At 36.3% G+C, this 17524-nt stretch overlaps 1 protein-coding gene across 3 annotated transcripts in view; it reads right to left on the minus strand.

Annotated features, from left to right (window-relative positions):
• LOC121437825 (choline/ethanolaminephosphotransferase 1) overlaps positions 1–17524 on the minus strand; it is a 40879-nt gene that overhangs the window by 19203 nt on the left and 4152 nt on the right. For all 3 annotated transcript variants that reach the window (XM_041637880.1, XM_041637881.1, XM_041637882.1), the window contains exons 2-4: positions 13723–14129; positions 7403–7550; positions 4821–4962 (exon numbers count right to left, since the gene is read on the minus strand). In XM_041637880.1, coding sequence (XP_041493814.1) covers positions 4821–4962; positions 7403–7550; positions 13723–14061 — 629 coding nt within the window. In that variant the 5' untranslated portion in view covers positions 14062–14129. The remainder of the gene's footprint in view (positions 1–4820; positions 4963–7402; positions 7551–13722; positions 14130–17524) is intronic.

Consider the following 17524-nt stretch of genomic DNA (forward strand, 5'->3'; position numbering starts at 1 on the left):
TAAAGATGATCACAATGAGCTAAAATACAACTGCTGTGGTAAATGGAAAAGGAATACAATATTTTTCACAGCACGCAATACTTCTTTGTCTCAAGATACAGAAAGAAAACTATTCACTTCCAACACTCCTGTAGCATCTGGCAGCAGCTAACCCCATCCACCTGCAGGGGCTTAGTATGTCCCTTCTTCTATGTCAACTCAACACGTCCCCTCTCTCACCAGCCAAACTCTCCTATTGAGCTCCCTGACTTCATTTCCTTCGCCAATCCTTCAGATCAAGGCAAATAAAAATGTAAAGGGCTAGGCTAGGCTTTGATGAGTGTGAGTAAATAGCACCGACTTAGTCTGAGAGGACCGTGAGACAAGGGTCTGTCTAGATGGTATAGTCACTACCATTTTCTGTGGAAGGCAGATATTAGCTGTAACCACAGCACAGGGCTAAAAGATGTACTCACACACTTTGAAAATATGTGTTCAAAGCCTGTTTTTTCCTCACAATGCTATATTTTAAATAAAAAGTATTTAGTCACAGATAAGTTAAAATCCTTTAAAAAATATTTATTAGATTCAGAGGCCAGATGGTGTCAGATCCCTTAGAGATGAATACCAGGTAGGTGTGCTGGGAACTAAAATCTGTCCCCTGAAAAAACAGTACACACTTTTAACCATTGAGCCATCTCTCTATCTCTGATGAACTAAAATGTTTTGCTTACAGTTGTTCAAGACATTATGAATTTAAAATTGGAACTAAAAGCATCAGCATGAAAGAGACTAAGAAAAACAAAAATGTCTTTTTATTTTTTGCTTAATTTTTTTAAGATAGATTCTATGTGGCCCATGCTGGCTCTGATCTTCCAATCGTCTTCCCTCAGCTACCCAAGTTCTGGCATGCACCATTATGTCCATCTACAAATTTATTTGGAAAACATTTTATTTGATAAGGTTATTGAAAGCATGAAGATCTGAATTTATTACATGTAAAAAGGAAATGTTCAGGATCTTTCACCCATGCATAAATGACACTAAAACAATTCAAATAAAAGAATTCAAAAGTAGTATTTCTAATGTCGAGGTTGCTTTCATTTCCCTAAGAAAAAATAAAAAGAAGTTATATCTAAAAATTTCTTTACTTAAACTACAGCTGAGAATTGGCCTTGTTCATTGTGAAACAAAAAAATTATCTTTTATGAATACAAAATTGACTGAACTTAATCTAACCACACTTATTTACTTGGTCATGAGAAAAACTTGTGAATGCTAACAGTATTTGGGAGGCTTTATGTGTTCTCTAGCCTCTAGTGTACTGGTTTTTTGATGAGTAGTTCCTTACATGTAAAGTACTATCGGCATTTTTCCATGAATGCTATACTCATTTTTACTTTATAAAGGAAATTCAGTATTGCTTCAATGTAGTTGTACAATTTCCTTTATGACACTTGATTTAATTTAGGCATTATATTTACATTGGCCACAATACTACCAGGTATTTTACTAAATTAATTTTGGGCAGTATTAGGGAGTTAAACTCAAAACTTCAAGTATGTTAGGCAAACTTTCTACCACTCAGCTACATGTCTATCCTAGAAAACTTGAGTCTTGCATCTTGAGCTATTTTGCTCTACAAATCATTATTATTTTCTCTATTTCTCAGTAATTTCAATCTGTGTTCTAGTGATTTCTTCTGCATGCTTAATTTGTGTGTGTGTCCTCTGTCCTCTCCTTTCTGCCTTCTATGAGTCATGTATTTCAGAGATTACCTGGAGAGTGTAACTAGAAGTTAACTAACTTATCTCTCCACAATCTAGCCCCTAAATTACTACTCAGAAACTGTTATGGACAGCTCAGATTGCCAAATTCAGTATTTACTTTTCTGACCTCATTTTGAGTCCTGGAAACATTAAACGTCCTTCTTTCCTGAAATTCATCTGTCTCCTGACTTTATTTCAATAAAAATCCTCCCAATTTGACTATTCAACTATTTTCACAGCCTTCTTTCCAAGCCCACTCCCTAAATGTTCTGTCATACCTATTCTATTCAGATGTACAGAATCCCTAGCATACATTTTCTGGGTAGAATTTGCTACTTAATAGATTTCTTTTTCTAATGTGTCTTTCTCCACTTTACATACAGCCTCCCAACCTAGCGAAACTGTGGGTAAGTCATCATAGTATCTGTCCTTTTATTTATTCCCTGTACCTAGTGAGAAACTATATTCTGCAGTACCTGCTTCTGAAGTCTTTCTCCATCCTACCCCCTCCCTACAAAAACATTGCCTTTGTGTTAATGTAAGCTTTACAGCACCTCATATTAATTATAACTATGCTGATTATTACTAGGGATCTTTTGCTTTTGTCACACTCAATCCTAGTGCACTCTCCATCACATTGCCAGACTGACTTTTCTAAAGGTACTCTGTCATTTCCCAGCTTTAGGTCTTGCAAAAGTTCCCCGCAGATCCGGATAAAAGCCACATTTCTTGGCAAAGCAGAAAAGACAAAAAGAATTTCTGCATCTTTGTCAGTCTTATCTCTGTTACTCCCTTATAGTCATGGGACTGCATAGATACTTTATCACAGAAGAGTTTAAGACTGCAAGATATAAAGCCACAATATCAAACTGTTCCTAAGACTACTACTGTCTATGTAATTTTTTTTACCACTTCCATAATTCTCCCTCCCCCCCCTTCCAGTTCCCACACCATATAGCTGGTGTTGCATTACTTGAAAGAGAAAGAGAAAATGGAAAGGGACTGGTTGTTAAATAAGGTTAAAGTTAAATTCAACTGAGATTCAGTACACAAATTAACCCCTCCCCCTTAATCTGAAGGTCCAAACAACACCAGAACCCTGAGACAATAAGCAATGAAAACATGAATGATGTGAAATCTAGATAACACAGTCATGGCATTTCAGAAAACACCAGCATCACTAAAACTTGCAATTGAATTAAGAAAAAAAATCCAAAGATCTTAGAATTTTTAAAAACATTTGTGATTTTTACCTCAAGCAGAAAAAGAGTATGAAAATATTATTTTAAGGCAAAGACAATGAAAACAAAGCAACAGTACACATTCAATTACTATTATCTTTAAATTATAATTCTTCAGAATTTTCTGAGCCTAGACCATTTCATAAATAATTGATAAATGCATATAAAAATTTTCATATGAACATTCATGCCACCTTTGGTTAAGACCTCAAAAATATTTTCTAAATCTCGGTTTTAAAATTATTAGAAACCTCTTCTAAAAAATTAGCACCAAAATATTAGTATTTTATTAAGTTCTATTTAAAAATTGCATTAAAATTTTCTGTTATAATGTGTTTGTGCATTTATCTATTTAGTCATTTTCAATGGTTCCTAAGTTTTATTTTAAAAATTCAACAAAAATTGCACGAACTGAGTTTGTGGTGAGCAACTGAATTTCTAGGGAACCTATCTAGGCTTTTTAATGCTTGTTAAACTAATCCTACTGGGGATCTAAATAAGTAAGCAAGTAAACAAGTAAGTAAGTAAATACATAAAGCCATCAGAAATTCAGAGACTAGGTTAAAATATTTTGTAGCCATAAGGCTATTTTTATTTTGATAGTTCATAAATATAGCCATTTCTCAATTTTTTTATTTATCCCAAACCAAAAAGAAAGAATAAACAGGATTCATAATAAATTAATTTAAAAATCAGATGGTGGGGGCTGGAGAGATGGTTCAGTGGTTAAAAGCACTACTCTTCCAGAGGACCTGGGATGGATTCTCAGCACCCAGAAGTGTCTCACAACCATTTCTAACTGCAGTTTCAAGGGACCTGAATACATGTGGCACACAGATATATATACAGGCAAAACATCCATACAGATCAAATAAAAATAAATAAATCTAACACCACCAACAAAACAAACAAACATACAAAAACCTAGATGATGAATGCCATCCTTAATCACAATCCAAGACTACCCAAGATTTACTCGTTAATCATTATGGCAAATACTGATCAACAGGTAGGAACTTTTCGTTCATGTTTATATGTATTTCATTTTTAAATTCTCAGACATTTTGTTGGCAGCAAAAAAAAAGAGAAGCTAAATAGTGTGCTATCAACTGAATTATTTTTGTAGATTTGTAAGTAAATCAGTATAAAATACTGTAACTAATTAAACTATGACACTTAAAGACCCGTTCTTTGCTCTTAAAAACTCATCCTTTTCTTCAAAAAATATTTAGCTTTAATTATGTGACAATATGTGGATATCTGCAAGAAGAAGGTGTCAGATCCAATGGGACTGAAGTTACAGTGGTTATGGACCACCTGACATGGTGCTAGGAACTAAACACAGGTCACATCTACAAAAGCAGTGCATGCTCTAACCACTGGGCCATCTCCCCAGCTCAGAAACTCGCTCTTAAAAATAAGGCGGTGGTGGCGCACACCTTTAATCCCAGCACTTGGGAAGCAGAGGCAGGCAGATCTCTGTGATTTCGAGGCCAGCTCTGGTTTAAGAGCTAGCTAGTTCTGGGACAGACACCAAAGCTACAGAGAAACCTTGTCTGAAAATAATAATTTCTATATGTCAAAATAAAACATAGGATAAAAAAGTGAATCTGGAACCACCCGTGATGATGAGTCAGGAGCTTTTCGTCCTACTTTAACAATACTACTGGGTGATTCTGGTACTTCTTTCCCAAAGGCATACAGAGAGATATATGACAAAGAGAAAATGGTTTTAAATAGTTTACTTGATCAATTTTTGATACTTAATCTCTATAAGCAACATTCTCCATATTTGAAAGCAAAGACAGAATTACCATTAAGTATTACTTACATTCCAAATCGCAATGTTCCAGAAACATATGTTTGCCAGTGTGCACAATAGAACATAAATGTCCCAGCAAAACAGCAAAAAAACATCCAGTCAGGATTTGTACCAAGCTGCACTGCAATACAAGTTCCAAGAACCACAAAAACTGCAGAAGAAAAATGAAAATGAAAACTGAATGGCATCTATAGCATCAATTGGGTTGAAAATCATTTTAGATGAGCTAAAGATAATCTATTTTCAGTTAAGTGATATTTACATGTTTTACAACATAATTTTAATGTCTTTCTCTCTCTCTTTTTTTTTTTTTTACTAAATCACTCAGCTAGGGCAAAATTCTCAAAGAAACTAAAACACTTCAGCCTACTGAAGTCTCCATACTTAGTAGTAGTACTAAATGAGTAGTAAAACGTTTCAGGCTGCTGAACATGCTACCAAACAAATGTCTATCTCAGCACTAGGGAAGCTAAGGCAGGAGGATGGAGTTCAAAGACAGCCTTAGCTACAATGAAATATTCTGTCTTAAAACAATAAAGAGAGAGACTGGATGGAAAGCTCAGGGGTCAAGCACACATACTGCTCTTGCAGAGGACCTGAAATTGGTTACAACACCGATTTTGGTGATTCACAACCTAGCTGAAGGGTCTGATTTTCTCTTCTGGCTTCTGAAGGGAGCTGTGTTGGGGCTCCCACATACATGTACACCCCCGATTTAAAAACCAACACAAATACCACAAAAAAGCACAAACTGTTTAAGCACAGAGTCAAAACCAAAAGCAAACAAACAAACAGCAACCAATGAACCCAGAGAGCTTCAACAACCAAAGGGACCTACTTGTTCAGACTAAAAAACTGTCCTTTCTTATTTCACAGCTATCATTATGAATCATATATAGGAAAAAGATTTCCTATAAGTCTGAAACAAACTATAATATAACACGACTTATTTAAATTATAAAAACAAAGCAATTCGCATTCTATGTTTCCTCATTAATTCTAACAGTCTTTCAAGTTACCCAGCTAGTTTTCGTTCAGTGGAAAGTTTGAGTTTTCCTTCATCTGATTTACTTAGCTGTTCTTAACAAACAGGCTACCATCAGGACACAAAGAAGTAATGATTTTGATAGGCAAAGCTGGATTCAGATATAAAACTATCAAGACTTTTAAAAATAATTAAAAACCATGAAAATGATAGAACCAAAGACTTAAATTAAAATAAGGAGGGAAAGCACCCCTATTAGAAAGACTGGTTAGAAATGAATATATTGTTTTGACTGTTATTTTGAGAAAGGATCTTGTTATGTAGTCCATAGCTCATGCTATCCTTATGCTTACGCTCTTCCTGCTGGAGCCTCTCAGGTGGTGTTAGGTGTACACCACAATGCCCACTTCAATTTCATTTTTAAGTTTTTAAGTAAAAATGTACTCAAGTATTATTTGAAAAACTTGCAACATACTAAAATTACAGACATCATCATCTATAGTTCACCTACGCTGGCACAACCCACTGCCAGCACTTTTCCTTCTATCCTTTAAAAAAAAATTACCTAACAGTGTTTTGATATGTGTACACATTATGAAAGGGTCACTAAAATTAACCTCGCCATTACTACCTCTGTGGTGGAAAGATCAAAATTCTGCTCTTAGTAAATTATCAATATACAATACAATATCATTAATTATAATCCTCATGCTGTATGTTATATCTCTAAACTTGATCACATCAGTCTTTTGATCCTTATATTATTGCATATTTATAATTCAAACGTATAATATACTCTATCCGCAATTAGAATTTATTCAAATACAAGGTCACGAACTACCAGTTACCCATTACTGTACTTTTATCTAAAACCATGAGACATGTAATAATGACAATTATACTAATATTTTAAAAAGACAATGTCCTCAGCTGGAGACTGTAGAAGAAAGCTTGTGTAAATGGAGACTGTTCATCCGTTTTCCAGCTGCCTAGACCCAAATACTCACACAGAAACTATATTAATTACAACACTGGATGGCCGATGACTCAGGCATATTTCTACCTAACTCTTATATCTTAAATTAAGCCATTTCTATTAATCTATGTATCACCACGAGGCTGGGCATCTGTCTTCTTCAGCAGCTAGATGGTGTCTTCCTGACTCTGCCTACTCTCTCTGCATCTCTGTCCTGATTTCCCACCTGGCTTTACTCTGCTAAGTCATTGGCCCAAACAGCTTTATTCATTCACCAATAAAAGCAACACATATACAGTAGGACATCCCACATCAGGCTTGACTAGCCTAGCATATGTAAAGCCCTGGTTTGAACCCAAGCACTAGGAAAAGAACAAATAAAAACAAAAACAAAGCAAAACAAAAACAGCCAAAACCAAAACTTAGGGTTAAAAATAAATACAAGTAAGTTTAGGTTCCAAATTTTCCCATACTGCCAACAATGAACAAGCATTAACCAGAATCACAAGTTTCAAAACACACTAAAATTTAATATAAAATCATCTGCTTGGGAACTAACTAAATTTATTCCAACACTTATCACATTGTTTCTTTCAGTTAATAATTCTCAGTATTAAAAAGCAACAATACCTGTTGATAGTGAGTCACAGCCATGATCAAAAAGTTCTCCCAAAGGAGAGCTACTATTGGTTCTTCTTGCTTGTTTCCCATCTATAGCATCCAAAGACTGGTAGATGAAAAGGCCACATGCACAAGCAATGTATGCCCAGAGAGGTGCCTGTGAAATAAATAAAAATAAAAAACCAAAAATACTCAGATATTTTCATTACCTCGATTTGGCTAAAATGTTTAACAGCAGATATTTAATCACATTTCAATCACATTATTTAGTGTGTGTGCGTGCACGTGCGCACAAGAGAGGGGGGGAGGGAGGGAAATCATGTGGAGGTCAGAGTTTATCCGTTAAGCCCATCTTGCCAGCCCAACTTCTCTTCATTCCCTACAGAAGTACTTCTGGTTGAAAGATGTGGGAGATGATGCAAGAACTAAATAATAAAGAACTTACTGAAGCTTGAAGTAACTAGGATTGTTAGAATCAAACTCCCTGTCTTTAAGAGTGCTCAAGAATGTCTCCATTAACAACAACAGATCCCCCGTGTGTCTGGGTTCTGTAACCAAGGGATTCAACCAGCCAAAGTTCTAAAGTATAAAAACCTGCATCTATACCAATATTTCTTATTTTCTTAAATGATACTACACATAGCTACTTAAGAGCGTCTATTACCAGTAGTCTAGAGATTGTTTTCAGAATATGGAAGGGTACATATGGATTATATGTGCATTTAAGACAATTTTAGGGAAGGTACTTAAGCATCTACAGACTTTGATTTCTGTGTGGAATCAATCCTTTACAATTCTCAAAGGATAACTGTACTTTGCAGGAATTTTACAGAACTCTCAAGAGGCTGCATTGTCTTCTCTAAATCCCCCTATTATTTAATCAATATAATTCCTTACATGGGAACCTGCCTGTAATTCTAGCATTTGGGAGGTGAAAGCAGGAAATCAGCCACTCAAGGTCAACCCTGGCTATCCAGATAGTTGACGGCCAGCCTGGACTTCTTGACACCCTGTTTTCATTTCTGTTGTTCTGAAATAGGGAATTATGCAGCCCAGTCTATTCCCAAACTCTTTGTATAGCCAAGTTTGTTTAGGCCTTGAATTCTTTCTCTGCTTCTACCTTCCAAGTTCTGGGATTATAGGCTTGTAGCACCATGTTGATCAAAATTTTTCTTATTTTATGAGGAAGGGTCTGACTGGACTCAAATCTCTAGGTAGCTGAGGCTAGTCTAGAATTTCTGCCTCTACCTCCCTTCCAAGATCTAGGATTCAAGAATGTGTTTGTTACCATACCTGGAAATGCTGCCTAAAGAAGGGAACTAGCACAGCATCCCTCACTTTACCAGGGAGACACTGGGTCCACAGTGCTAAGCACATTCCTCACTTCTCCCTGAAGGACTTCTTGCTCCCAGTGTGGTGATGCATACTGAGAACGTTCGAGAATGGTCAACAATACAAATATTTTCACATTTTCTGTATCAAGCAACTTGTTTTTAACATGCGTTTACAAAGGTTCATAGAACAACACTATGGCAAAGATGCTCTGGTTTGTGAAAGCCTGAAACTATTTTCATATATTTATAATCACATTCATAAAGAATACTTTGCTATTGTTTTTTTTGAAAACGATGGTGATTTAAACATTGCATTTTTTTGTGTCTAGGCTATGAAAAATTTACTATTATCACAGTATTTTCTTACATAACAGTTGTCAAGTTACACTATATTAATATTCAAGAGCTGTAAGATATCAGTATATTCTATACTGAAAAGGGTTTTTCTCTGCTAAAGATTTGTTTATAACTTTGTATGAAACAATAATGATCTTGTTTAAAGCATCTTCTTGGTACTCCACACTTTTAGAACTGAGGCTATTATAAGGACCATATAAGACATACCTCTCTGAAACCAGAGGCACAAACCCTGAGGCAGTATACAGTCATGCAAATACACTGAAATGGCCAAGGAACCCTTTGTGACTAAGGACCCCCTCTTCTGGGCTCAGGTCTACTGTCCTTTTACCTCCAAGACTCAGCATCCTCTAAGTCCCATTGTCCCAACACAGTAGCCATTAGCAATGTGCACATATTTTGGTTTGAATTAAGTATAATTAGACAAAAAAAATCAGCTTTATAGTTATTCTTTCAAATGCTCAGTAGTCAAGAGGCTTACTACCATCTTAGCCACACAAAGAACACTCCAACAACCACAGAAATGCTACTGAATAGCTCTGCTTTGGAGAACTAAAAACATAGGACCTTCCTTGCAGCCTACATAGGATTTTAATAAGCTACAGTATTACCATGAAAACAGAGAGGACTTCAACTATTAGTGTGCATACAATGTCAGCAAACAGCAAAATAACAATTACATACAAAAAAAAAAGGCACACTAGTTTTCCTGGTTTTATTTTTTCCTTTCTGTAAATTTGTAAAAATACCTAATATTTAATCACTTTTCCCTCATTTCCATTATTTTACATCTATGGGGTATTTTTATTTTTAAAGAAAGTCTCCTATTCCAGGTGTGGTCTCAGCTAATTTAAAAGCCAGGTGAAGAAAGGAAGACATGAGTCAGTCAAGAATCATTACTCAGATATGTAGATAAGAAAGCCGACTGGCAAAATCTGACACAAAGGCAAGGATAGTAAGGAAAGGTAGGTGTAATGGTTAAATCTTCACTGTCAAATGACTGGATTTAGACTCATCCTGAAACATATCCCTGGTGTATCTATAAGACTTTCCCAAAATGGTTAACTGAGGGTAGACCAGATCTATCCTGGATATGCGTGACACCACCCCATGCACTGGGGTCCCAGACTGAGAAAGAGAATGAAGGAAGATAGGTGAGCAACAGCATCCTGCTTCCTGGCTGCACTGCATGTGACCGGCTGCCTCGTGTTGCTGCCACCACCGCCTTCCCTGCCACGTTAGACTTTTCCCCCAGACTATGAGCCAAAAGAAACCCTACTGGCTGTATTGGTTAGACATGTTGTCACACCACTAGGAAAAGTAACTAATACAGTAATATGAAGGCAGACTTTTACTTTTCCTTTTATATCTTTTTTTGTTGAATTTCTTTATATACTACTTTCTCTTCTCTTTTGAATGGCAATAGAAATTTTTTTTTATTTTTATTTTTTTATTTAAATTTATTTATTTATTAAGGATTTCTGCCTCGTCCTCGCAACCGCTTCCCATTTCCCTCCCCCTCCCCCATCAAGTTCCCCTCCCTCATCAGCCCGAAGAGCAATCAGGGTTCCAAGGACCACCCACCTCCATCCAGGTCTAGTAAGGTGAGCATCCAAACTGCCTAGGCTCCCACAAAGCCAGTACGTGCAGTAGGATCAAAAACCCACTGCAATTGTTCTTGAATTCTCAGTATTCCTCATTGTCCGCTACAGAGATATTGTGAATGGGATATTTTAGTTTTCATTTTTCTATGCTAAAAATTGATTAAGATATTGTAGTGAGTTAAATCAAAAGTACAAAACAGCAACAAAAACAAATGAACAAAAGAAAAACCTCGTGTTTATATGACAAAAAAAATGTATTCAAATTCAACAAAAGTCTTTAACTGCACAGTTCAGGATGGGCTAGAAATGGAGACCCTCCTGGCTTAGCTGGGATTATAAGCGCCACCATACACAGACCAGAGGTCTGATCATTATTCCTTCTCCTCTTCCTGCTCTTACAGCACTGCTGGCAACTCAGTAAAACTCAACAGCAATAGGACAGAAAGATTATGATTTTCATGTGCAAAAAACAGGTAATACTAACTTCCTTTATCTGTCTTACATGGCAAAAGTAACTCTAACATACTACATACATAAAGCTGCAAGACTAAACCCAACGTTAGTTTATGGTCCTAAAACCTAAGCTAAAGCCAGGCTTGGAGGTATGCACCTACAATCCCAGCACTTCAGAGGCATGGGCATGGGGACTGAGAGTGCTCAAGGCCAACCTGGTCTACACACCAAAAAGCAACAAAGTGGGGTGCTGTCTCAAAAACAACAACAACAAAATGTTGTTTAAAAAAAAAAACATTTATTTCGAGCCGGGCAGTGGTGGCACACGCCTTTAATCTCAGCACTTGGGAGGCAGAGGCAGGTGGATCTCTGAGTTCGAGCCCAGCCTGGTCTACAGAGCTAGTTCAGGCTCCAAAGCTACACAGAAACCCTGACTCGAAATACCAAAAAAAAAATAATAATAATAATAATTTTATTATTTTAAATTATGTGTATATATGTGTGTCTATATGAGTAAAACAGATAATACTAACTTCTACTAATACAATGTTGGGTCCCCTGGGGCTAGAGTTACAGGTGGTTGTAAGCTGCCAGATTTGGGTGCTAAGAGCCTAACTGAAGCAATAATGTATCTTAACCACTGAGTTACCTGTCTAGCCAAAAATGTAAAATTAAAAAACAGTAGTAAAACAAAATCCTAGTAGGTATGATAGGTAGCACATGCTTGTAATCATAGAAGATTCTGTCACAAAAAAACAAAAACAAGAACAAACCCATCAACAAAAGAAACAAAAATCTAAGCTACTAAGCTGATAAAATTTAATATTTTAGTAACAAACAGATCAAAGGGATATTTTTGTATCCCATTTACAAAAAAGGTTACCATTTCTACCTGAAGAATTTGGAAAAGATTAACTTACTTTCTTTACTCATTGACCGGAAGTTTCCTTTATCTAATAAAAACAAATCCAGCTGAAGCCACTGAAAAAATGAACCTCATTTCTCTTAGAAATATTGGTATTTACATGCAGAGGGTTTGAAGGCAAGCAAAGAGAGAAATATTGCAATTATGCTATAATCTAAAAAGATAAAACATTTAAAAGCAAAAAGTTTTAAAAATTCTTGAGCATAAAAATGAACAGAATATTCATAACCCATGCCCACAAAACTTTGCCATCACTACTGGTGAAAGATCCAAAAGAATCAAATACAAAGAACTGAAACTTTTTTGAGTGCTAAATTTACAGAGCTTTTAATTTTAAAATATGAATAAACAAAACACAAAGAACTCAATAGGGACTTGATTGTTTATTCTACTTATTATGCATCATAGAAGAAATCAGGAACGGGAGGGGGTTATAAGAAAGACAGTAATATACTTAATCTCTTTGCCCAAACGAAACAATACTCAGTTTCTATCTCCTGAACACTGTATGTTGGGCATACTGAATACATTAATTCTCACAATACTACAAATCAGATTTAGACAGATGAAGGGTTAGAGACTTTTTGTATCTTACTGACAATCTCAGAGATGACAGATCTACCACAGAACAGCCATCACCTATTTCAGTATCTTGGGCTGAGCCTAACAAGTATTTCTACCATGCAGCTTTGCAGGACATTACTGTGCCATGCAAAACACAGAAAGAGTGCTTCTGTATTTCCTATTCTGTCTCAAGTAAATCTAAATCACTTAAGAAAACTGTACAAGAAAAGTATCACATAGGGAACCATGGTTACCTAGTACATTCTGTGGTATTCAATAAATGATTAATGTCTGAGTCACTCTTAAACCTTCTCTTACACCCTGATCTTCTTTCTAGAGCAGGTTTAGGATTATTAGAATCCTTCCATTGCAATCAACAACCTACTTGCTGTTTCTATTAAGGATCCAAAATCTAGACCAAAATCCTTTGGAATTAATAGTCCAGGTACCCCCACGTGAAACAGTTCAAAGGAAATGTGATGTCATTATACAACTGTATTGGTTTTTGCTCTCAAAGTATCCTGACTGATATACAGCAAGCTATTTGTGAAAATGAGCCAGGTATAATGGCATGTTCTTATAATCTCAGCATAGAATAGGAAGTTATGGAGTCTGAAGCCAGCCTCCAGTGTCAGTTTTAGAGTAAAAGACTGTCTTTAAAAAAATAAGAAACAAGAAATATATTCACACTCTGTAAGAACCATGTTTGTATAATAAAGCAGAAATTAAAAGAAAAAAGAGACACATGTGGAAAAAATGGCCCGGTCAGCCTTGCCTTAAACTTGCTATGAAGTGACACTCGCTTCCAACTCAAGACCTTTCTGTCTCAGCCTCCTTTGCCGGTCACAGGTATCAGGTACCACTCCTTGTGCTTTTAGTCATGCCATCTCGAATCCCCTTTCTTCAAGTTTCTGATAAGTAACAGTCGTACAAATAGGAAGGACTTATTTAATTCATTAAAGTGTGATAGGATAAAGACAGTTAACAAATAGCTGTGAGAACATTCTGCCTTTATATGAAGTGACCTAGATTCCCAATTACAACGTTCCTGAGCTACAACAAATGTCACCGTTGTTAAGGCATCACTCTTACCTGCTCTGTAGCTGTAGGGCAGTAGAAGACTAACAAAATAGTTGTACAGATATTTATCAATAGTCCAATGATGGTGATGAGATTTGGGGCAATCCATGAGGGTACTCTTCTAACTAGCCATTCCCAGTATCCTTGCATTAAGGGTTCGAGCAGGGACCGTCCAGCACTCTGATACCTATGTTCTTCCAGCCGCTTTAATTGGTGTCTTGTCAGTGGTGGTGTTGGTAACTGAAACAATTTATTTAATATACACCCTGTAGTACTCATATGCCCAAAGCCCACAGGGGACTCTGGGTGGGAATCTCCACATCGTTTCCTTGTTGACCGATGCCCACTCATGGATCTTGGTTTTCTTTTACTTGGAGATAATGATTTACCTTGTTTTGTGGTCTTCTGTAGCTATTTATCTGAGGAGCAAAGGGAGATAAATTTGTCAATTGCTACCTACATATTTCCAGTACATTAAAGAGAAAAAAGTTAACATAACAGAGCTAACACCAAATAGGAAGTCCACAGGGATCTAATTTTAGTTCTAACTCTCACTAAGAAGTATATAAACTTCCTTTAAGTGAAATTATGGGACATTAATAGCCATGCACTTTCATACCTTACAGCTTATCTGATTCTACAGATCACAGACCATCTTTCACTGCTTCAGTTAACAATGGAATGAGACGTTAGAAAAAGCCTAATCACTTTATACACAGATGTACATACAGATACATGTGTGGATGGAAAATGAGGTGCTAAACTAGCAAATTAGTATTATCATTAGATCAATAACTTAACTAAGGCGATCTTTTACACATGCATGTTTGTGATGTTGAACAGATTAGACAGGGCCTTGCACATGCTAAGAAAGTACTACCAGTTTGTTACAACAGTACCTTCTTAAATTACACTTTCATTTAATGATAATAGATAATATTTATTAAGCATCTATACCAACTAAGAATACTGTAGAAATAAATTAATTTCATCCCCATAACAATCTGGGAGAGTGGAAAATGTGTGTGCTAATTATCCTAACTTTTACAGGAAAAAGAAACTAATAGAGACTAATTAACATGTTCACATAGCTATTAAGTGATGGTCAAACAAATACAAGGCTTCCATTAAATATAAATCAAAAGATAACTTTTACTGATAGAAGGGGATACAGATTGTATTACAGGTGATACTGGAAACAAACAAAAGTTCTGCAAACAGCACAATACACAGGGTATCAGCAGGGTGATCTGAGGAAGTGAAGCAGTAAGAAAACAAAGGTAAGTGCACTAAGTGACAGCCATAAGGACCTTTGAGTATTTATGCCCTGGAGGGCTGCACCTGAATTAGAAAAGACTAGAGATAATATAATTATTGTAATTAAGCTTATAAGAAAATAATTTTAGGAATCTTTTCAAGATTGATAGGATAGCTATATTAATCCTAAAGAACAAAACAGAAAAAAAATTGAAAATTAGCACATGATTGGTGACAGATTATAGTAGGGAGATAAAAAGGTTAGTACAAATGGTAGCTAAGTCTACCAGCAATTTCTATATAGAAAGAACAATCATCAGAAAGCTCTTAAGGATTCAGTAAGAGAGGTATAAGAAAAAGTCAGCAGCTAGAGATTCACGCCACTGACGTCTAACGGGGTAGCTGTAAAGTTTCTAACTTGTCATCTTTTGGAGTGATGGGTGAAAGGGGAACTGGTAACGATGGCAGCGAAGGAAGGAACACATGCAACCTTCCTTTTCGAAGTCCTAGGTATTAAACCCAGAGCCTTCTACTTGATAAGCAACCCTTCCACTGCTCAGAGTATACTCCATACTCTAGCCCTTTTTAATTTCCTGGTGTAAGAGTAGCATGAATGTTGTAGCAGTAAGCAACCATTCTCTGGTTGGATTTAAGGTATATTCCATGAGATGGAACTTAGGCTTGACACTACTGGGGTGAAAGATCCAGAGATTAGATAGACCAGCACAAGGAAAAAGAAAATACTATTGTTCTGGTAAAGGAACATATCAATAACATGACCCCTAATAACATTCTGCTATATTCACAGATCAGTGTCTTGCTCACTCATCAAAGATTCTTACAGGAGATGAGAACTAACACAGAGACTGACAATTGAACAATGTGTGTAGAATGAGACTTTGCAGCACTGAGTCCTAAATGGGATGTCTTCATCAAACCCTTCCCCTTAGCTCAGGGGTCTATGTGGAAGAAGAGGCAGAAAACTTGTAAGAGCCAGAGGATTTCACTGGATGAGCACAGAGAAAACAATGTCTTTCAAAGGTACAACAGAACTGATACACATATGAATTCTGTGACTATGGCGGCACATACAGGGCCTGAACAGATTCAACCAGATGGGGTCCCAGTAACGAGAGGGGTAAGTGGACTTGGAGTCCCATGCCTAACCAAGAAGTTATCTGCAAAGGAAAAATTGGTTTTCTCCAATGGAGTCTTCCTGGGTATATTAACCAGACTTCAGAGTAAGCCCAGGAATAACTGGCCAACACAAAATGAATGGTATTTTTGTAGAATTTCTTTTTTTGTCTCATTTTGCTTTGTTGGGCATTTTCTTTCATATTGGTCTGCTTGATTTCATGTTTTTGTAGGACTTATTTATTTATTTAGTGTGAGTTTCTTGAGTTTTTGTTTGTTTTTTTAAAAAGGGAAAGAAAGGGTCTGGAATTGGGTGGATTTAAGGAGGCTCTGAAGAAGTCAGGAAAGGGATGAGAAAAGTGTGATCAAATAGACTGTACAAAAATAATGCTTTTCAACAAAAAGTATTTTGTTATGTTTACCTAGATTGGTTGGCCCTGAATATCTGTACTTATGCTTTCTTACCTCAGATTCCAAAGTAGCTGAGACCACAGGTGCATGCCATTATGCCTAGATGATACACAGAGCTTTTTGTTTGAGATGTTTTGAGTGAAATCAAAAGACTACTTCAGCTGAAGATGCAATTTCACTTAGAGTCAAAGTCTGAAAACTAGAAAACTGAAAGTTCTTGAAGGGATTAAACATGGAGAGAAAAAAAGAAGAATAAAGAATCTTGTGAGGAACCCAGCATTACTGAATAAAAGGAGCAGAACACAAAAAACAAAACAAAGAAAGTATACTCTTGATACTCTTGAACTAAAACAGCAGTGGCAAAAAACCAACTGGGCCTACCAAGAGGGATACTGTGATCTTCTGGTTGAAACCTATCCAGGAAGCAATGTGAAGTTCCCAGAAACAGTGCACTGTGGGATCTCAGGTATCTTAACAGTGCAGGATCCAGTTTATTCTGCCTTGGTTGAAAGCAGTAGGGGCTGCTTTATAATAGGTTAGAGAAAGAGACAGGGGAAAAGGTGGAAAAAGTTGAAGCAGATAGTAGCATAGACTGGAAAAACACTCTTGCACTGGATACAATGTTATTGTCACATACAGACCAGGACCTCTCTTCTATATCCCTATACATACTACTTCCCAAAACTTTAATGTTACTTATGTGTCTAAATCCTCTGTCACTCATCAATCATGTATCTCTAATTTTTTGTTTCAGAAAAAAAGTTAAGCAAATTTCCAAAAAAAAGAGGAAAAACCTCTAGAGAATAAAAAGAGATGCAATTTAAGCAACTGAGGTGGTGTACAATAGCAATATTTAAAAAATGTTAAAAAAAATATGCTATTGTTTATCACTTTGATTGAAATATGATCATCAAACACCTACTTTAGAGTAGTTAAATTTACTTCTTTAGTCTCTCCTCCCTCCTTTCATATTTTGAGATGGGATATCATTCTGCATGCTCAGGCTGGCCTA

This window comes from Microtus oregoni, unplaced genomic scaffold, assembly GCF_018167655.1.
Source record: "Microtus oregoni isolate MIOR12 unplaced genomic scaffold, Mior012 000054F_ref0000373, whole genome shotgun sequence".
Taxonomy (NCBI): domain Eukaryota; kingdom Metazoa; phylum Chordata; class Mammalia; order Rodentia; family Cricetidae; genus Microtus; species Microtus oregoni.